Here is a 23,917-nt window from a genome sequence, read left to right as displayed (position 1 = left end):
TCTTACACCCTAGAAATAGTTCAAGCATTTGAAAATAACTAATACAGTACTATAGTAATGTAGTAATACAGTACTGAACTCGTACTAATACAGTAGAGTCCCGTTAATTCTAACTAACTGGGACCGGACCTTGTTCGGATTAGCTGGAACTATGGAGATGAGTTTCTAGAATGAAGTATACCAAGCAGATAAGTAGGTACACCACAGTAACAAATGGGAACAAGTGTGGGAACAATGGCTCACTCTCACTCCCTGCCCTTGTTGTTGTGCATTGTTGAGACTTTTGTAGTGTCTAGTCATTGCAACGCCAGCTGGTTTGCAAAGCACTTTGTTATGTTAGTTATCGATCGCTGGCACACGTAACAGTTTTATTGTATTCAATCAGATGTAGTGTATGTATTTTCGTCATGAGCAAATGGAAACATACAACGTTAAATGTCAAGCAAAAACTGAATGCTTTGAAATGGATAGAGAGTGGTGAGAATCTATCTAAACTAGCAACGGAACTGGGTGTTGGTAAAGCAACCATTTGTGATTGGAAGAAAAACTGAGAAGCTTGAACAGTCCTGCGCAATGTCTTCGGGAAAACACTAAATTCGGCAGACTTTTAAACAGTCCCAGTACGATAAAGTGGATGAAGCTCTTGTCCTTTGGTTTACACAGGAAAGAGAAAGGGGAACTTCTACAAGTGGAGCACTGGTTCAGGAGAAGGCTGTTTACCTGACAAAGTTAATGAATGGTGATGAGTATTAGTGTGAATACAGGTTGGTTGGACAGATTCAAAAACATCATGGAATCCGTCAACTAACAATTACTGGAGAGAAGCTTTCTTCTGACCGTGATGGACCGAAGGAATACTTGGGTGAGTTTGAAAAAATAATAAGAGAGGGAAAGTATTGTCACCAAAAAATTTATAATGCTGACAAGACTGGCCTTAATTTTAGGGCATTGCCAACAAAAAGCCTGACATCAAAAGCAGAAGACCATGTTACTGGTTTTATTGTGTGACTATTAGCGTGCAGTAACACCGCTGGTAATCACAAACTGCCTTTTAACGCTGATCGGCAAATCTGCTAGGCCCAGAGCTTTTAAAAACTGCAACATGATGTCTCTGCCCATATATTATTGCAACCAGAAAAAAAGCACGGTTTCACAGCCAGTTGGTTCCCTCTGTTCTACGGTTTTCTAAGGAAAAATCATTTGTCTACCTGTGCAATCATTTTGATTGATAATGCGCCATTTCACCGCAGCACTGAGGAATTGTGTGATGGATAAAGTGTGGCGACGTTTTTGCCGCAGAATGTTACACCACTTCTACAGCCAGTGGACCAGGGCGTACTGCAAATATTAAAACTGATTTACAGAAAACAATTTTTAAGAATGCTGATTCAAGATGATAGCAATCCTTTAGTGGACAAAATAAAAAGACCAATGTGAAGGATGTTTATTGGGCTGCTGAGGCATGGCAGAATATTTCAGAAAATACTCTGAGAAAATTGTGGAGAAAACTGGACATTTCTTGAATTTCAGGACAACCTAGTTGAAAATGAAGAGGAAAATCTACTACAAATGATACAGACAATCCCCAGATGTGAAGAAGCCAGTGAAAGACGTAGATGAGTGGATGGCAGCAGATGAGGCATGTGTGGAGAACCTTACTGATGCAGATTTAGATGCTGCTGTGACAAGACCAGGAAGAAGTGGACTGCTGTGACGGAAGTGACAATGAGCCTGAAAACGACAAAGGAGAATTGGTGCCGCACAGTGACACAGCAGAAGCCCTTGACCTCGCGCTACGTTATCTGGAGAAACAACCCACTGCTATACCTGCTGATTTGATGTTTACGAGACGATGGTGCAACTATGCTTCATAACAGACTGTCTTCATTAGGCCAAAAAACAATGAGTTTTGTCATCTAAAAGTAGGGATAAATGTCAACTGTATTTTAGAAAGTGACAGCTTTTCTTTCATTGTTATGCATTGTTTAAACCTAATCTTTCCTCACCAATTTTTCTAACACGTGTTTACTGTACTGTGTAAATTAAAATAGTCTTATGTACCATACAGTCTTCCATACTTTGATATTTTGAGCGTTCGGACTAACCCGAGCGTTCTCTGTTTAACTGCTCAAGGTAGTTTTCAGATAAAGCACTTAAAAAAATTTCACTGGATTCTTTGTCCCTGCCACCCGTTATGAACTTTTGAGTCTCCCAGTCTATATCCGGCAAATTAAAATCTCCACCCAGAACTATAACATGGTGGGGAAATCTACTCGAAATATTTTCCAAATTATCCTTCAGGTGCTCAGCCACAACAGCTGCTGAGCCATGGGGCCTATACAGACATCCAAATTTTCACATTTCGGATCACAACTTTTTGACCTTTAACTGTTACAGTTAGTGTCTCTCTTGGCACTCTGGTGAGAACAGTCCCATTTATCTTCCAGATGAAATAACAGCACCATTTGAACTGAGCTGCTTCTACAGGAAGACCATAATAGGGGCCTGGTCTTCCAAAGAATCTGATTAAAGACCTTACATTTCTTGATTTGTCTACCATGTACTTTGTGACTCAAAATTTTTTCTTTGAAAATTTCTGTGGAATAATAGTAAAAACTTACACCTTTTCACTGTGGGATGCTCAATATTCAACAGCTGAACTGATATTAGTGAAAAATTCCTGGCAAGAGGCGCAAGAGTTCTTCAGTTTCTTCTTCTGAAGATGGAATTTCTACATTGAAGAGTGTGGTCATCCACAGCTTTAGGAACAACTCTGCATTTTCTTGATGTGTAGAGCTTACAACTCTACTTCATTGACCACGGTTTCTTAACAGGACTAACACCCACCTCTGTAGTTGACTGATTCAGAGTAATTCTTTCTCTACTGATGCAAAATCTGCACCATGGGAGGCTTCACCTTGTTCAGATACCATCATTGTTGTTGTTCTGTCAAAACATTTATAAATCAAAAAGTCGTCACTGGAAATATCTTCACTTTGAAAGAGTCTTCAAATGAGAATACTAACTCCCAACCTGAATAAAGTGTTTTTGTTTGTCTTATATGTCACCGTTTTATGGATATGCAAATAGTCAGCACACTTCACTCTTCTGTGGCCCCAGCCAGAAGACATTTCAAACAGTCCTTTTCACAAAACACACTGCAACTGTGTCAACTGGCAAATTCCTCATGAAAACACAGCACTTGCTGGATGGTCTCAGATTTCTTAGTAGCCTCTTCAGTAAACAAATTAGCACTAACAACTACAATACAGAAACCTGCAATGAACAACCACGACAAGAAACTGACAAGAAACTACAACGAAGTGTAAGAAATATCTGCAACAAAGAAAGTGATAAGAACTAATTGCAACAAAGACACAGGAAATAAACATTGTAACAAAGAAATTAGTAAGAAACAACTTCAGTGAAGACATATGATTTGAAAGTTTAATGTTTTTTAAACAAAAACTTGTTCAACCTAAAAGTGGAGGCTCTCCTTTTCAGGGAATATAGAACTATATGGTACTAACAAAAAATCCATATTTTATGGACTGGCATTTTTGAAAAAAAAAAAAAAAACGTAAATTATTAAAGTTCTGAACACTATAGTAAAAGAATTGACAAGATTAGCCCAAATGGAGGATTTCTTTGTAATCATAAAACAATTATCTTTTAAATAAAAAACCCAACAAAATATCTAGAACTGTTCCAGACACAGAATTTTGAAATTTTTCCAAAATTCGCATCTTCAAAATGGTATGCGCAATGTCATCTTTGGAGGGCTGTATCTTGGAGCAGAAATTGTTTGGAGAAAGCTAAAAAATACATGTTTCTTACTTGTGAATTTTAACATATGCTTAATTCAGTAACATCAGAGACTATTAAGGTAAACTGCTTCCCTGAACTGATAGGGATTATGCCACACAGTATAGTGACTGTCTTGTTGCTGGTGCACTTTACATAAAAATACAATCTCTGGTATTTCTGCCAGATTTCAAGACAGCTTTGTTTTGGAAATTGTCAAAAGCATCTCACATTTAAGCTCATACTCAACTTCGAGCTACTGTAAAATATTGCCAATCTGAGATTTTGCTTTCTTTTAAATTTGATATGCTTTTTTGTTGCTTCTGTAACAGTTTTCTGACCTGTTTTGTGTACCATGGAGGATCACAGTTCTGTCTTATCAATTTTGTGTATCTATTCCTCCACTGTGTATGCATTCCTCCACTCCAAAAGTAGGAAAGGTTTAGGGAGTTGATCAATTAGTGCAGCCAATTTATTCAGGGTGACACCTGTTGGGGGTCTGATACCCGAAAACACGTTTGATCTTTGCCCAGATTTGGGAATGTGACACGGCACCCAATGGTCGAGACTTATCTCTTCCAACACTCCTGCTTCCATTGTTTGATAAGATGGCGAATGCTGGCACGGAGCCGTTTAAAGGTTATGAGGTGCTCCAGGGAAGGGTGCCAGTGTAGAGCTCGCAGAAACTTCTTAATTGCTTCATCGACTTCTAGCGACCACCAAGGAACTGCCTTTCACCGCGGGCATCCTAAAGAGCGAGGGATCACGTTTTCTGCCACAGAAACAACAGTTGCAGTCACCTGCTCAACCATCACATCGATGTTACCATGCAGGGGAGATTCAACAGTGACAGCAGAGGTGCATGTTTCCCAGTATGATTTATTTCAAGCCCATCCGGGCAGGTGTCTGTGGGCCTGACGCAGGGGCAGCAACAGGGAGATGGGGAAGTGGTCACTACCACACAGGTCATGTGCTCTCCAGTGGATAGATGGGAGAACGCCAGGACTGCAAACCGAGAGATCAATGGCCGAATATGTGGGGGGAGGTACATGTATTTAAGAGGCAGAGGTCGAGTTGTGACAGTAAATTTTCGACATCTTTGCCTTGGCCAGTTAGCACATTGCCACCCCACAACAGATTATGAGCGTTAAAATCTAGGAAAGGTCTAGGGAATTGATCAATCAGTGCAGCCAATGTATTCAGGGTGATTCCACCATCTGGAGGAAGATATACGTTGCAGACAGTTATTTCCAGGGTCGTCCTTATCCTGACAGCCACAGCTTCAAGAGGAGTTTGAAGGGGCACAGGTTCACTGCATACCGAGTTCAGGACAGATGCAAACTCCACCCGACAATTATAGTCGCTACAGTCCCTGTTATATCCCTTATAGCCGCAGAGGGCAGGGTTCTGCATTGCCAGAACCGGGTTTCATGGAGGGCAGTGTAGAAAGCAGGTGTAAAGCTTAACAGTTGCCATAACTCAGCCAGGCGTTGGAAAAAACCGCATGGAGGATGACTTGATCGTGAGGCTGGGAAGACACGGAACATTTAATGAGGCAGTTTACACCTCAGGGTCACTTGCCGCCACCAATTTATTTCCTGAGCAGTGTGTATCCATGGCGTCTGAGGGTCCTGCGAGATCTAGGTCCTCAGCAGACACCTCATCCTCAGAAGCAAAGCTCGTAGGTAGCGGTGGTGTGGGTGCCACCCCAAGTCCATTGGTCTTGGGGGTCTTCTTTTTGGATTTCTCTCACTGCTCCTTGGGTTTCTCTGGCTGGGAGGGCTTGACTGATTCAGTCTCTGGGACTGAGGATGATCGTGAAGCCCTACGACCGAATGCTTTTGTACTCTTCAGCCACTGGTGGGTGCCATCTTTCCCACTAGCAGAAACCTGGGAAGGGAGTGACCCAAGGGATCCCTTCCTAGTGAGAGGTGCCAAAGAAGACTTTCACTTCTCCAGCTGAGAAGTGGGGACTGGTGTCCGTGATGGTTAGGGGGCAGTGCTCCCGAGGTAGGTGGTATGGGAGCAACAGGGAGGGAACTGCCCTCCACCATCAAAGGGGCAGGTGTAGTATTCCGGCTCTGAGAGCCGACCGGAATTCGCGGAACGGATGGGGATACAACTTTTCTTGTAGCGGTGGCATAACAGGTGCTCATAGCCACACGATGTAGACACTCAAATTTCCTCTTAGCCTCAGTGTAGGTTAGTCAGCCGAGGGACTTTTAATCCATTATTTCCCTTTGGCACTGTAAAATCGCGCAGTCTGATGAGCAAGGGGAATGATGCTCTCCACAGATGGGAGGCAAGGCACATGGAGTATTGGGATGTGATGGACATCCACAATCTCCACGTGTGACGCTGGAAGTACAGTGGGAAGACATATGGCCAAACTTTCAGCACTTAAAGCACCGCATTGGGGAGGTATATATGGCTTGACGTCACAGTGGTAGACCATCACATTGACTTTCTTGGACAATGTGTCACCCCCAAAGGCCAAGATGAAGGCACTGGTGGCAATCTGATTATCCCTCAAATCCTGATGGACGTGCCAGACAAAATGAACCTCTTGGCACTAAAATTGGCACTCAGCTCATCGCCAGACTGCAAAAGAAGGTCCCTGTGGAATACAATACCCTGGACCATACTTAAGCTCTTACGGGGAGCAGTGGTATCAGAAACATCCCTCAACTTGCCACAAGCGAGTAATGCCCCCACCCTGGAGGGGTGGGGGAGAGTTCGGGAGTTGCCAAGAATCAAATGGACCAGACACTGGTTTGTGATCTACTTTATCTCCACCAGTGCTCCCCCTGCGCATCCAGGGGTTAGCATAGGCCTGAGGTATTCCTGCCTGTCTTAAGAGGTGACGAAAAGGCGTCTCCCGGGATTTGAGTGGCATTATGTATGGGCTCCTCAGGGGCCAAGTAATCAATGGACTACCTCTCCCAAGCCAGCAATCTGGGAAATAATTATCCAAGAAAATTTTTTTTCAAAGTGGCACAGTGCACCACTTTGTTGGAAGATCACTTTACGGGTAAGTTGTGGCACAGCATGCAACTCATGTTTATGTAAGTTGCTGCATTAAATGTATTCTGTGTGAAGATGGCTGGGCCTATAATCCTCCACACATTCAGTTTCATAGCATCACATTCACGCTATGTGGTTTGTGGTTCAGTTCCCTATATGTGGCAACTGTGCATGCTTATCAAGCCAGAAGTGTGGAATGGAGCCTCAAAATTGAGGACTGCTACATTTTCATCCATTTTTGCCAGACTTGATTCTGCAAATGCTTTCTGTCACAGCTTGTCCTCAGGATTTGATTTTATGAGAAGCTACAGTTTTTATGCTCACAGGCGCAACCTTTTGTGGATGACTATTGTCAAACAAATTAACTATAACTGCCTAATTGCTTGTCAGACTGACTTACGAGGACTACGCTGGAAGTACATAAGAAAAGAACTCTAGTCTCAAACTGTGGGCTTGGCTTTGCGGCTCAACATGAAGAGCAAACTCCCAGTTTCCCAAAGCCACTTGTCCCATTTCTTGATTGTTATGTAAGAGGGAACATCGTCAGTCATAGTCCATACTCACACCGAAAACAATGTTGTAACAGTGTGAAGGTCAGTACCTCCATGAGAGAGAGCATACAGAAGATCATTTGCTGTGGAGACCTCATGGCCACTGACATGTGTGTATCTCAACACAGCAGTTACATGCATACTCACATGGTAAGAACTGCAACAAGCTAACACAGGAAAAATTGAGTTACCATACTTTTAGAAGCAAACCACCAATAAATATCTCAATTATGTTTCAAGTTATTTCATTTTATATTATTGTGTGTTTAACCTGGACACCTATGTAACCCCCACCTGCATAGTTCAGAAGAGCTGGTGGTGCAGGGAAGGATCCAGATGGCTCAGGTTACAAAGCAGCCACTGCAATCTAGCATGTTTTGCTCAGCTGTATGTTGCACCATTGGGCAGTCAACTTTGCTTTTGCCCACAGTCTGCTGTTGGCCATTCATGCTGGTCATTAGTTGGTCATTAGTTGGTTGCCATAACAAACTTTGCAGTGATTGTAGCAGGTTTGTATACAATGTGACTGCTTTCACAGATGGTGGCCCTGCCTGTAATAGGGTAGGATAAACCTGTGACTGGACTGGAATAAGGAGTACTGGATGGGTGGACTGGGCAGGTCTTCCACCTGATTCTTCCATAGAAATTAGATCACTATGGCAAGGGGTTGGGAGTGGGAGTGACATAGGAGTGGACTAAGATGTGTAGGTTGGGCAGGCAACACAATACCACTTTAGGAGTAGTGAGAAGGATCCTGGGTATAATGTCCCTCATTTTATGACACTGTGATAGAATGGTGAAGGATCTGGTTTAATTGTTTCAGTCTAAAGGATGACAAGGAGGGTGCTCCTTTTTAGTCAATTCAAAGGGGGAATGGGAGCACTAGGGTTGTTTGAGTACATGTCATGGGAAATTTATTTGGTGACTAGGTCTGAAGGATACAGCCTGTCCATTAAGAGCCTCTTGAGACATTTTGCATACTGGGAAAGGGGGGTAATCACTGCAGATACACTGTCCATAGGTGGCAAGGCTGAATGGGACTGATATTCTGGTGTAGAAGGGATAATAGCTGTTCTATCACTCCTCCTTAATCCAGTTTAGGTCCTTTGTAAAACTTCTGGTTGAACTGAACTCCAGCTTTAGCCAGCTTTCACCACCCATAACAGTTTTAGTATCAGAGCTCTCTATTGGCTATTGGAGCTCTGGGTTTATCTGACACTAGTTCACTTATTGAGATTTAATGACACTAAAGCTACAAAATCTTAAAAATTGGTATTAAATTTGAATCAAATGGCTATCCCAGATAATCATGTATAGTTCTTGAAGAAGTCATTAAAACTCACTGACAATGACAAATATTATAAACTCCCAGTACACACAGATTGAATATTTTAACTATCCAGTTTTTGAAATCATTAGATGAAGTAGTCCAGCACAAACTCTTGCTTGCAGAGAAATTTATCAGTTTTATGTTCTGTGAGCAGCCTCTGTAACTCACTAAAATGGAGACCACACACAGTACATAAAACTGACAGGCTTCTGTGGAACTACAATGGATTTGAAGACTGTCAAAAATTTGAATGTAACCAGTAATAAGACAAATGCAACAACACACTACAATAAAATTTTCCAAATAATTCAGTTCTTGCACGTTTATCTCCATGTGACAAGTCAATCTTTCATAAATACTGTCTGAATGTATTTTAATCATTCTCTGAAGATACATAAAGCGTTAGAACATTGTTAACAAGAATCAAAACACAGGAACAACCACAAACCAGTCACTAAATCATTTTCTACATATGACCCTTGATTGTATAGGTCACATCAGGGTTTCATCACTCTTACAGATACTTACAAACAGCTCATAAGGTCATTATCACAAATGGCATTATTAGACTGGAGATATGTCATATGTAATGCATAAGTGTCTACAGTAGTTCTTGTGTTGCAATGTTTCCGGTAGTTATATTGTAAAGTACCCTGTACACTTGTGTACCTCAAACACACATCAGTAGCTGTCAGGCCGGCGATTCTGGTATGGATGAAACATTCCTCTGCCATTTCCAGTCATACTTTTGATCGATAAATAATTCAATACTGAGAGCTTACTAGAGCAGATCACTTGTGACCTCACAAAGTGCATTTCTGAACTTGGTTTAGTGTCTGGCTAAAATAGGAATTAAACAGGTGTTAGGTAGTTGTCATATCACAACTCACCCCCTGCTATATGACAAGGTGCATTTTCAATGTTTTGAAGTATGTTATACATTATTACTTTTTTATTTTTCATCTTTTTTAATCAATTAGCTGCACACTTGAGTAAAATGTCAGCTGCTGAGATATTTTCCACTTGCCATTGACCAAGAATGGAAATAAATTTTAAGAGGAAGAGCACTCTTGTGAAATTGAAATTTAGAAACACATTATTTGTAACATAATAAATGAGTGTTAAACTATGTGTTGCCCGTATTATTTTGACTACCACAAATCATTCAATGCTATTATATTTTGAAGCATACTGGGTGAAGCCAGCTAAGCAGCCTAAAATTAAGGAAGAAAGTAGACTGCTGACTGAACACATTTCATTTAAAAATGCATTTTTATCCTAGCAATTTTTTAACTGTGCAAAGGATGTTTAACACCCAATAACATGATAAGCAACTGCCTATTGCCTACAACAATGTTCCTTCAGTGTATTAGACTTTATTACCATCATTTCTTCTGTATTCATTTCTTTTCAGAGCAAAATGATCTCATATGGATCTACAGCAGTGTGTTCCAACCCAAGTGCAGTCAAGTGCCCACAGACAAAGGTGGGCAAACAACTGATGTGCAGGCTATCAGAGAGCTGGGCCATAGCCTCAGCAGTGCACACAACAGCAAGGGCAGGCAAATTACTTTCTCGTACAAAAGAAAAGGCATGAATATGGCATGGTCTTTTGAATTATCAGCATATGTAATCTAATCCACATTTAATCACTGACCATGTCAGATCCTTACTATAGAACAGTCTTCCTGCATATTAATTGTAATGACAACATTTGCTGATAATAAATGTTAGTATATTACGTGTTAGTTTGCTTTACCTGCAGATTATGTTTCACGACTGCACCCATTAACCCTTTCACTACTACACACGTTCTCTGCTTCCTGTGCTTAGAGTGGCTTATTTGTGGCTATAATGCTTGTCAAATGCTGCTATCTGTGCTGAGAGATGGCATTCTTCCACAAAAAAAAAATTTTTTTTAATCTAAGAAAATTATTTACTGAAAAAATTTATTTTTGCAAATCTTTAAGTACGATACCTTTGCTCGATAAAGAACTGAATTTCTTTCCCCTATTCATCAAAGTTACTGCACTGCATCACATTACGTATAACATTGCATGAAATTTTGAGAAGAGAGTGCAATGGTAAAAGTGCATTGTGTAGACTGCACGTGGTTGACTTTAGCTTTTAAATTGTAGTATCTGAAATGTTGGTAAGATATCAATATTTTGTTTAAAATCGAGAACAGAATGATATTTCATTCTCTAGGTACTGATTTTTATAACCTACTGACAGTTGCATGTGAAATATCCATTTCTGTTCCTGCAGATCAAGAATTTGCAGCATGCAAAGCAGCAAATACGTTGTATGATAAACACACTAAACCTACTTTATTCACCAAGATATAAGCAAACTTGTTGAGGTGGGGGTGGGGGGTGAGAGGTTGGAAGCTCAGGATGCAGACAGACAAGAGCACTGTAGGAAAGCTAAGCCGTGTTTGTATAAGTGTCCACAGCACCTGGGAAGCAACAGAGCAGTACATGTATACACGTCCACAGCAGCATAAGGGTTAACCTACATGTTGGTAACAAAGTTTCACTGCACATTAAAATCATATGCTCATAACTGACGGCATGAAATGTTCACATTCAGGAACAATATTTGAGATGAGTCAAGAGAAAACTGACTGTGCCTAAAAATAGCATCAAAAGAACACTTTAGTGCTAAGACACAAACAAATGACTTATGAAAGAACTTTTATAAAACATGATTAGTTATTTAGACAGGAAACATCAAGCGAATAACCAAAGTTACAAGAAAGCCAATACCTTTCGGTGGCTGTGTTAGCTGGGAATCTGCAAAAAGTTCCTTTCGCTGAATTGGTAGTATTACAGTCTCTTTCAATTCTTGAATAACATCATCGAGTCCAGCGATGTCATCCCACGATACATTTATCTCTGTAGGATCAACTAGATGTGCAGCAATAACCATTTCATATTCTGTTAAGCTGAGTTTCTGGAAAAACCAAATCATAATGACAAAATAACTTCCACACACAAAAAGTTTTATAAAATAAGATTAATCAACAAAGATAGTTTGCTTTGGTGTGGGGGTGAGGAAGATATGGAACTAGTATAAACCTGGGGAGAAACGTAGTCATGTATAAACTAATGCAAGTGAAAACTGTCAGTATCTGATACTTTTATAGGAAATTAGTCACCTACATCAGAACCAATGGCAATTGCAGATAATGACAATTTTTTCTGCATACTATTGAGAGATTTGTTTTGTAGTGTATTCTGTTCACAACAATTTTGCTCCATAACAATTTTCATACTTTTACTGGTGCCTTAATTCCTCGGGTTTCAATAAAAATAGTTTAAACTGCAACATTTAATCATGGAGTGGTTACACAGTCAGCAGCAGAAATTACTGAACAAACTTTCACCTACATACCACAGAGACCATTCTACTGAAATTTACAAATGCTCTCTAAAAAGATGTGAGTAACACCACACAGTACCATGTGATGACAACAGAGGATGCTGAATATTAACAAGAAATTTCTTTTCACTGCATTCTCACAGGTATTATAACAGCAATGTTTAGTTTGAAATTAAAGGGAGTTTCCTGTAGTAAAAACAATATTTATAAAAAAGACAATGTAAATTCTGAAAATTGCTGCAACCTGACTGAACTAAGTTATATCCATTATGCCTTTCTGCCTTAGAGTCGCAGGGTGGTCGGGAAAACCTTTAAAGTCTTAAGACAATACTGCTCAATGGATATTAATTTAGCCAGTCTATTTTCATACTTTTGTAGCAGTGAGGAATTAAGGAGCCTATTTCCTTACATAATTTTATTATTCGTGCAGTTAAAATGGCAAAATCCAAATGGATACACCTTAGACAGTAACAGAGAAGAACTTAAACTTGGAAAAGTGAGATCAGAGGAAAAAGCCCAAAGGAATGCAATTCCACTATGCCTTGGTTAAATCACATGCAATGCTTAAATTATATATTAATTCCATGAGCTACTCACAGTTCATTGTTAGCAGAAATGAAACCAGTGAGCCTCAAGAATTTTCACCTTTCAATCTCTCTGGACCACAAGACAATGAGATGTCTGAGATGTAACTAGACTTTCCCCAAGTATTTACAGATCAAATTCTTCTCAGGCCTACAGTCAAATCAAACTGCTGTCTGCACATGCGTGGAGGCAATACGCAAGCAGTCAAATGTTGCTGCTGCCCCTTGTGCAAGAAAAACTGCACCACCACTAGTGATGACAAAAACGATATACCGTTAAAAATTAATACTCACAGCCAGCTGATTCACATGCCCTTGTTCCTTCGTATCCGATGAAACATGATTCCAAGTTTTATTTAGCAGGTATCCATTATCATGGTTAATGATATTACCTTTTAGTCTGTACTGAAATTCTTTTAAAACACAATCCCAATAACGCAAGGAGTTTGCAATCACTTGTGTCCGCTGTATAGCATCTGACATCCCTCTGCAAGACAGTGCTCAACCAATGAAGATTTGTCAGGTTGTAATAATCACATATGACGATGTTCAACACACCTGACACTGACAGTACAAATGGTCTGGCCAATGTATGGTATATTTTATCACACTCACATGGTATTTTGTAAATGCCAGGCTTCCTCAAAACCTACATCATCCTTAACAGAGCCACGATGTGCTTTAGTCTTAGCAGACAGAAGGAATACACATCTGATATCATGTTTCTTCAAAACCCTACCAATCATGGCATATTTTCTGCATATGGAAGGAAAGCCACAGAACTAAAGTCTTCAGCTGGTTTATGTAGTGGTCCAAACTCAAATGTATGTTATTTCCATACCTACTTTTTGATTAATTAAAATCAACGACAAAACTCTGCCATCATGTACTGACATCCATCTATTTTTTTTTTCAATGACAAATATTATGAACAGACTGAGGGTGGTGTTATAGCAAGTCTATTATCCCCCAGTCACTAATCTTTCCATGGAGGACTGAGCATATGGCCCTGAAAACATACTTTCGGAAGCCTACTTGTGATATGTTTCTTGCTTTGCCACATGAAGTAGACTCTTTGTACTGGTTATTGAACCATTTTAACTGTCTTCATCCTAATATCAAATTCATAATGGAGATTGAAAAGGAGGGGAAGTTACCCTTTTTGATGTCAATGTGAAAATGAAACAAACAGAAAATAAAATCTTTTTTATGTAGAGCTTTAATCAGATAGCATTGAAACACTTCCATCTGCACCTGTGTTGTCTTTGACTTTCAGCTGCTACAGAGTGAAGATTCATTGCCACTGGGTACAAGCCCACCAAATGGAGGAAGACAGGAGGGAGGAACTACACAGATACAGTGTGACACATTGCAACCTTTAAACTGGTTTTAATTGCATGTCAATCCAACATCTATCTAGTCAGTTTACCTCTCCTGCAGTGTTTGGGGCTACACTGAATCTGAAAGTTTTCCCTTCAGCTAAAGTAGAATAATCAAAATGGAAGGATCCTACTATAGGCAAAGAACAACTGTGTTATCAAATGATCCAGTAAAACCTGCTTTGAAATGCCATTCCTCCCTGCCAGTGTGCCACTCCATTAATTTCCTGACGTAAACTATTCGTGAGAGCTAACACTGATCTTAAAGTGGACTTAGGGTCAATCGAAAGCATATATTTACACCTTGCGGAACTATACTTTCCCAGAACTACAAAAGTAAAAATAACAAAAATAAGCAACTTTCATATTATTCAACGTAGACACAGAAACATCAATAAAAGTGATTACATTTTTTAACATACGCCATTTTCATCCCCAATTAGAAAGGAATTATGTAGAATGTAAACTATTACAGTCCAGCACAGGGAGGCCACCTCATTACTTTATTCTTCTACTTCCAAACATTAAATGTACATTCTAATAATTATATGATACAGACAATTGTTTGTTTTTTACAACACACAGTGTGGCTCATTGTAAGACCACAGCAAACTACTGTCCAGTACAATCTTATTGTTTTGTTTTACAGTGCAAAAACAACTAAGTTCATGCACCTCCACATCAGAACCTTAGAACACTAATACAAAAGGAGTTAACAGCAACTACATATTAAGCCCACTTGAAGGATATGAGAGCTAAGAACAAGGACTTCCTCTCTGAGAGAAGTCCACAAAATACACCAAAGAGACAACAGAAGTCCTGAATTAAAGATTAAATGTCCTTCACTGTGTTATTAAGACAGATAAAAAGTAGAACACAGTCGACACCCCACATGTCGTTCGCTAAAACGACCAAGAACTCGAAAAATATACATTAGAAAGCAAGTTTTTAAAAAAAGGGCATTCTGTCAGGCAACTGAACCATCAAATGATGTTGACAAAGAGCACAAAGTGGTGGGGGATTACCACTTAAATGGTGATGGCTAAAACAAAAGCACCCAATACGCAACCTAGACAAAGTGATCACACGGTAAGAGGGCCGAGAGGAGTTGACCAAGCCACTGGGAGAGGTTTAATTCCCCGGAGCTTGTACCTATGGAAAGAAGACCAGCAGTGATCCCAAAGGAACATTACCTGCTGAGAGACAGCAACACAGATCATCTGAAGGAATAAAAGAACTAGCGGGCCGAGGTAGGACAGCAGCCTTGGCGGCTCATTTCATTTCAAGCCACCCAAAATAAATCTCGTTGCTATCATGTTACAGATATTTGTGAAAATTTGGTGCAAGGAAGTACATAAATATATTTTAAAAAATGCTGTGACTTACCAAACGAGAAAGCACTGGTAGATAGACACAATAAAAAACACACAAATACAAATTCAAGCTTGAAACTCTTTGCCTTTACATATGTCTGCTGTGTGTGTGTGTGTGTGTGTGTGTGTGTGTGTGTGTGTGTGTGTGTGTGTGTATCTACCAGCACTTTTGTTGGGGAAGTCACAGCATTTTTTAATATATTTTTCCCATGTGGAATGTTTATTTTTATTATATTCAAAGTACATAAATAGAAAGAGATAATTTTTTTCAGATTTTTAGATCAAAACTGTAGTCAGGGGGCATTTTGAAATGTCTAGCATTTTCTCCATCTGGCGTCAGTATAAAGGGTAGGTTGAAAGTTTTTAACTACTCTAACTCCCTGATTTACAAGTCAATTTTAGTCAATTTGGTGTCATTAGGAAGACAAAAGGACCAACTATATCACTAAACTATAAAAATGCTGCAACTGTGCATTTAAATATGTGCAAATCTGTGCTTAGTCATTTTTCAATTTTTTTTACAAACTTCATGAATTTTTTCACCAAAATCACAAGTTTCACCATTTCAAATTTTGTCTCAAAGAATTCCTATTGTCATACATTTCAACATAACAAAAAATCAGAAGGATGTTCGTTCTGTTTAATCATTTAATACGGAAAGAACAATAATATACAGATTTCATTTTGTGACTTACCTAGTGGTCACGAATGATCTGTTCTCATAAAACACATCCATAAAATTCTAAAAAGCATTCATTCTTTCAAACAAGTTTTCGATGGACAGTATTATGTCTGATTCAAAAGTATATGAACGACCAATACTTGTGTAGGAGCAGGCAGTCATTAAAATGTTTTCATAAGGTATCCAGCGAACATCAGTGTTAAGTGGCCAAAAATAACTTGAGGAAGAGCCACTTGGACTAGTGCATCTGTGTTCTTCACTTATCTCTAATTTTTCGAAACCACCGCTGTTTATCGTAGATAGCTGCGACAAATGTTTCTTCTTTAATTGTGTTAGAGGCAGTGTTTCAAATTCCAAGAGTAACTTTAATGAATTTAGTAGCTGATGAAACACGCTATCAGCAACTTTTCCTTCAGTGGTTTGAAAAAATGATTCACTCTTGTCCCAGGAATGGTAGAACCAGTCTCAAATCATTTTTGTAACATGTCTGAACTTTCTTATCTCCTCTGTTTTAACAAAAGGTTTCTATTCCTGGAACATGAGTTTTGGCAAATGTAAACAGATCTTTTGGACTTAAAATGTGACTGTCATATGGATGCTGTAAACCTGCTCTTGTTGCTAAATGTTTAATAGTACCACCAGCTCTGTAGCTAAGGTAGAATATTCAAAATTTCTAAGTGTATGCACTGATGAGGGCTTGAACTGAAAAAAAAAAAAACACTGAAGATCTGCTGAAACGTTTGAGTTTAGCTACTTATGCTATTAGGGTCATTGCAAATTTTGTCAATATACATCTCAGTAAATTAGCTTACCACACCTATTTTCATTCTCTGCTTCTGTATGGAGTCATATTCTGGAATAACTCATCACTGAGTAAAAGAGTGTTCATTGCACTAAAGCGTGTAATCAGAATAATTTCTGGAGCTCATCCAAGCTCATCCTGCACGCAATTATTTAAAGAGCTAGGGATCTTCACTGTAGCCTCACAATTATATATATTCACTTACGAAATTTGTTATTAACAATCCGAACGAATTTGCAAGTAATAGCAGTGTACATGGCTACAACACTAGGAGAAAGGATCTTCACTACTCAAGGTTAAATCTAATTTGGCTCAGAAGGGGGTAAATTATGCTGCCACAAAAGTCTTTGGTCACTTAATAGCATCAAAAGTCTGACAGATAGCCATATAGCATTTAAAAGGAAATTAGAAGAATTTCTGAATGGCAACTCCTACTCGTTAGATGAATTTTTGGATATAGTAAGTGGGAAATTAACTCCCACAAAAAAAAATATTAAGTGTCATGTAATATGTTGTGTAATGTAGTATCTTGTATGGACACCTTTTATTAACCTGACACATTCCACATAATTACGAAGTGTTGTATTCATGATCTATGGAACACGTACTAATCTAATCTACTCCATCACATGCATTTTAGCCATGACTAGTGGCAAAAATTTCATTCTGCAGTTACTCCATGATCTTGCTTGTGATGACAAATTTAAAAAGTTCTTAAAGTTTTTATATTGTACAGAACTGCCATCACTGAAGTACAAACATGATGGATGTGTGGTAATTGTTCCAACACTTAAGTGAGAACAGTTTTCTGGAAGACATAGAATGTGTTTGTATCATTCTCCAAACAGCCACTTATACAACACAATGACATTAGCTTAATTCAACCATCTGTTTTAAAGTACACCACAAAAGGAAGGGTGACTAATGTTCTGCCAGTGAAATCCTTGTGCAGCATCCTGCAGCAAACAGGTATAGTTCTCTGCAAAATCCACTATGACGACATGTATCAGGGAAGGTTTCTTTGCTTGATTTGAAGTAGTGACAGATTTGGATACATAATTGTGTGTTTTGAAGTTTTTGCATGAGATACTCAAAAACTTCATCAGTCATCTTCATTAATGTTTCCAGTGTAGGTCGATCAGTTTGCATCCATTGTTTGGATACAACATTTTCACAATCTTGTAAGGACTCCAGCTCCATTAAAAACTGCGCAGTTCATATTCGTCAGGACACCAAGAACAGCAATGTAGCATGCACTCATTTTCCAGATTGCACCCAAGTTTCTGCAGAAGTTCAGTATATGGTTCTTTCACATGTGCAGCACGCATTAACAGTTTTACGTTTTGGTGATACATGCACACACATACGTTATGCATTCCACGACTGTTTACAGTAACAAATTCTTTTGGCCTAAGTTCACAAAATTTAGCAAAACCAATTTTATCTTCAGGGTATTTTTCTCTGAAAGCTAAGTATACATCTTTCAGATTATGTAAAGTTAGTCTTTGTCTTATACACTCTTGCCATTTTCTGAAGGGACAGACAGTCATTAGCAGAAATGCGACATATCTTCACAGTAAAAATTCTTGACACGTTTTTACATATCCTTGCCTATTCTGTTTCCCACTTTATAACTCCCTTTTGACAAAATACCATCTTTTAGCAATACCCTTTATTTCCTTACCATGTATTCGGTAGTGTTAAAAACATTTGGATTTTTTCTTTACTCCATGAAGCTGATACTAAGGTAAGGTAAGTATTTGTAGTTTTGCTTTAACAGAAGTTCTGCTGAATTTCTCTTTAAGTTTTAGCATTAAAATATTAGTCTGTACATTCAGCAAAGTCAGTTTCTTCAGACACAATTTTCACTGGAACATATAGCACTTCTGATGCTGTTTGCTGGAATTTTAAAGCCAAGCAACGAGACTTTGATCGAACGTATTCTGGACGCCTGTCTTGTGCTCCCTTGATAACCTTAAATGGTGAAATTTCAAGTAATTCACAACTTCCATTATGTTTTTGAAGAGCTGTAGATGGATCTGGCATATATTCTTTATCTTCAACTTCACATTTATCCATCCCTGGAAGGTTATCCCCCATATGAGAAAATGTCCTTGCAGCATGTTATGCACAGCTTGGTACCTGGGATAAGTCCAAGGATTTTATATTTCCTTGCCATGGTTAAAGAAATATGTTTCAAAGATTTCTTAGCAGTCTTTTTAACATGCTTCTTAAAAGGGTCACAGCAAATTCTTTGTCGCCAAATGTTCTCAAAGAGCTTTTTGTTAGAAGAACAAACACTCAATATTTTCACAGGTGCTTCTTAGCTTCAATAATTAAATATCAGCTTTATTCAGGCTTGACATACCTATTAAATCAAGCTCTTCACTGCTACTACTTTTCTTCTGACACACAACTGCTGACAAAACCTACAGAACATTTGTTTTCCATTGCGATTTTTAATCAACTGTGTATGTTGCAGAAAAGAACTGGATGGTTTGAAACTTTCTTGTTCTCTAATTAGTCAAGAATGTACTATGAAGTACCTGTAAGGGGGAATGAGAAAGAGTTAATGTTCACTTCATTAAGTGATCTCTAATATTCACATTATGGAACAATTTTGTATTACAGCTGGACCCCTCAATATGGAACCCCTTGATAGGTAAAACCCCTCAACTTTATAGTGTGACTTATTTTATGACAGTCAATCAGATGCTACTATATGAGCATAGTAAGATTCATAATACATAAAACTTCCAATTGTGGAATTGAATTATGTTTATTATAATTTGTTTTATTTATTTGATTTGAATTATTGTATGTAAGTAATAAATTTTACATAAAGAAAATATTTTTGTTTAAATTTTGTGAAAATATGTAAAACACTTATAACCTTAAAAATGTAGTATTAATAATGTCTTAACAGCCTTTAAAATGAAATACACAAAAATTAATATGTCAACTGTCAATAACAAAATCAATGACAAAAATTATTATTTATTTATTACTTTGTTATGTATTGTTAAAATTGAGTGGATTAATGACTGGTTTGAAGGTAATATATATTTCAAGCATATAAATTAAGTTTAATAAATAAATATACAAATCTCTAATTTTTAATTTATAATTAAATTGATATATAGTGAATAATAATTTAAAGAGTAATAAGTAATTATAAAAACCTTCAAAATAGAGTTATAAATATGATGACTAAATTTTAAATTATTTTTAAATGAATTATCATTTATCATAATATAATTCTGTGTGAAACAAATTATTAATAAATAATAATATTTATATGAATATATCAATTTCTAATGATTGAATCAAACACGTGAAAAAACAACATTAAATAAAATACGTGATCTATTTCACTCATTATAATATTTTATAAAATTCGCTAAAACATCTGATAAGCCACAACTAAACAAAGCATATACTGCAACAACTGTTTGTAGGTTATAATGATTGGGTGGTCTAGCGTCACTTCATAAAAATTATACGTCAGAGGGCACTGTAATACGTTGAAAAAATGCAACCCATTGCGCTTATGGAAGTTAAATTTAGTCTTCCTGGTTACTGCGCAATTATTTCCCGAACGTTATCATATTGAGGGGTTCGACTGTACTTTCAAATAACCTACCAGACAGAATGGCTGTTTATGTAAGAAGCACAAAAATCAAGACAAAAAAGTCCTTCAGATATATAAAGTGCATACACACACACACAAAAATTAACACCCACAGCCTGTGTTGCATGCGAGTTGCTGATAGACTGAACGTTTCATTGTTGTTTCATGTAATGTTGATTAGCCATTTGAAGCAATTAATTATTGCAGCATTACTGAAAAATTATAAGATCTAACAATAGAGGACAAACGCCCTTCTGATTTTTTTATGTTGAAAAGTATGGCAATAGGAATTATTTGAAACAAAAATTCAGATTGTGAAACTTTTGATTGTGCTGAAAAAAATTCCTGAAATTTGAAAAGTGAGAAATTACATTAATTACAAATTTTCAAACATTTGTTGCTCAGACACAGCACTTTAATAATTTTTATATTATAGCTCTATTCTTTTACTTTCCAATGACACCAAATTGAATAAAATTGATTATTAAATAAAAAGTTATAGAGGTTACAAACTTACAAGGCACTTCGTTTCTCAATGCCAGTTGTTAGAAGGGACCAACATTTCAAAATGGTCTCCTAATTACAATTTTTATCAAAAAATTCCAGAAAAATATTTTAACCCTAACTCATTTTGTATATTTCTAAAAACAAAGATGATTTGACTTACCATATGAAAGTGCTGGCAGGTCGACAGACACACAAACAACCACAAACACACACACAAAATTCAAGCTTTCGCAACAAACTGTTGCCTCATCAGGAAAGAGGGAAGGAGAGGGAAAGACGAAAGGAAGTGGGTTTTAAGGGAGAGGGTAAGGAGTCATTCCAATCCCGGGAGCGGAAAGACTTACCTTAGGGGGAAAAAAGGACGGGTATACACTCGCACACACACACATATCCATCCACACATATACAGACACAAGCAGACATATTTAAATATGTCCGCTTGTGTCTGTATATGTGTGTGGATTGATATGTGTGTGTGTGCGCGAGTTTATACCCGTCCTTTTTTCCCCCTAAGGTAAGTCTTTCCGCTCCCGGGATTGGAATGACTCCTTACCCTCTCCCTTAAAACCCACTTCCTTTCGTCTTTCCCTCTCCTTCCCTCTTTCCTGATGATGCAACAGTTTGTTGCCAAAGCTTGAATTTTGTGTGTATGTTTGTGTGTCTGTCGACCTGCCAGCACTTTCATTTGGTAAGCCAAATCATCTTTGCTTTTAGATATATATTTCCTACGTGGAATGTTTCCCTCTATTATAATCATTTTGTATATTCTTACACCAAATTTTCAGAAAAATATGTTACATAAGAGCAACTGCCACTGGGTGATTTCACATGAAATTACCCTGGCAGCATCAGCAGCCTCGTTTCCCAGCAGACTGATGTGACCACGAACCCACATAAAGATCACAGTGGCTCCCCCAGGGTGCGCAAGCAGAAGCTTTCTTGGATCTGTTGCAGTAAGGGATGGGCTGTGTACAGCACACAGAGGCTCTGAAGGCCACAGAGAGAATCTGAGCACATGACAATTGAAAAGCATATGTCACTGGATGTACTGCGTGGCCTGATACAGGGTGAAGAGCTGATGCATATACTGAACAGTCTTCCGGAAGGAGACACCAAAAATTGTCAGTGCCAATGACTAAGGCACACCCAACACCACAGTCAGTCCAAGAGCTGTCAGTGTACACAAAAGGTACTATCACTAAGTTCCATGCACAGGTCGAAGCTGAAAACGGGCCACTGCACAAGGCCAAGGTGGGTTGCCATTTAAGGTGATCGGTGTTGCTGCTAAGCCAAGGTGGTGCAGGGTTCACACCCATTGGGAAAGCAGCATGTAGTGTGAAGTTAGGCTGCTGGAGCAATAACCAAAAGCACACTATAGGAGGTAGCACGGAAGAGGGATGTGCCCCACACTAGCACAGTAAATTGGCAACCTCTGCATAAGAGACTGTAAGCCAGGCTAATGTAAAAGGTGTCACTGGCCAAACTAATTCCATGATGGCGGATTATATGTAAGGGGGACATTGATTAAATTGACCAAAAATGTAAATTTTCGATTTATTTTTTATTTGTTAGTGCAACTCATAGACAAAAAGTTCCCAAAGATTCAATGTTGAAATCGCACCCGAAGTGCCTGAAAATAATTAAAAGTGTGAAGCAGCCTCCCGCTACACCCACATTTTGAAGCACCTCTAATACCAGCTCAGTGAACAACAATTTGTGTATTACTTTCAACCAAACATGTGGGACAGGCAGTGATACATACACTCTGGTTTTATAGATCATCTTTGGCCGATCCTGCACTTTTCAAAAAGTGTGTTCGAGGCAAAACCCAGAGTCAATTCACTCATATAGAAATTATGCCCTAAAAACACATTTGCATCTTTTCTCCAGTTGTCAGAATTGCAACTTATGATGCAGTTATTGTATTTAATGAGGGGAATGTCAGGAGGATGAAGGTATTAGAAAGAATGGGCTTCAAGATAGGAAATTTTACTGAAGACATCCTGAGAAAAATAGATTTACAGTGCGTCTCTGCAGCTGAAAAGTCAGTTGAAGACCTGGTAAAGGAAAAAAGGAGACAGACAACAAGAAACCAGAATAGAAGCCTTGAAGGCAAAGACTACCCAGAGTACAAACGTTGTCCCCTCTGAAGAAGGGACATAACTTTTTCCGTATGTTGAACTTTAAATTGCATTTCCTGAAAAGTTTGTTTTTTAAAATTTATGTACCTTTTTCTCAGATTCTATGAATGCTAGAATTATGAAATTCTGTACACATACCTGTAAACCTAATAAACATTGTCTCAAGACCAAATTTTGAAATTTGGATTGCAAGTTGAGATATGGGGCAAAGTGCTTCGACTTTTGAATGAATTTAAAATTGTACTTGTGGAATTATAATTAAAAAATTATGAAAATTTTATTTGACATTCCCTAAACCTCATGAGAGAAGCTTACAACATATTAAGAGATGAAACTGAATTTTTTGTAGAAATCTCTGGAATACTTTCTGAGAAAGAGGAACATTATTTTTTGAAAATAAAACTTCAAATTTCATTAAAAAAGATGTATAATCAAAGGATTTTATATGTAAATGTGTTACTTTCATGTAAAGCATGGTACAAAATTCATTGCCATATCTCCAAAACTGTGGATTTGGTGCATTTTTGTAATAGTGTGTGTTTTTCATCAACATCCCTCCTTAAACGGCCCAACATGGATGGACAAGCAGATGCATAAACAAAATACTATTAGTCTAGTTTTGACCAGAAAAGGGAGCACTACAAATGAAGGGTGGTCTGATCTGCTCCCCAGGAAGTACCAATTAGTACACATAGGACACTGAGGGACTGGGTGCAGCGCAGGGC

General features: G+C 38.2%; 1 protein-coding gene across 1 annotated transcript in view; it reads right to left on the bottom strand.

Annotated features, from left to right (window-relative positions):
- Positions 1-23,917, bottom strand: part of LOC124596147 (outer mitochondrial transmembrane helix translocase) — a 102,866-nt gene that overhangs the window by 44,139 nt on the left and 34,810 nt on the right. The window contains exon 3 of the mRNA XM_047135167.1: positions 11,478-11,664. Coding sequence (XP_046991123.1) covers positions 11,478-11,664 — 187 coding nt within the window. The remainder of the gene's footprint in view (positions 1-11,477; positions 11,665-23,917) is intronic.

The sequence above is a fragment of the Schistocerca americana genome, chromosome 2 (assembly GCF_021461395.2).
Source record: "Schistocerca americana isolate TAMUIC-IGC-003095 chromosome 2, iqSchAmer2.1, whole genome shotgun sequence".
NCBI classification, from domain to species: domain Eukaryota; kingdom Metazoa; phylum Arthropoda; class Insecta; order Orthoptera; family Acrididae; genus Schistocerca; species Schistocerca americana.
This window is presented reverse-complemented; position numbering and strand designations above follow the sequence as displayed.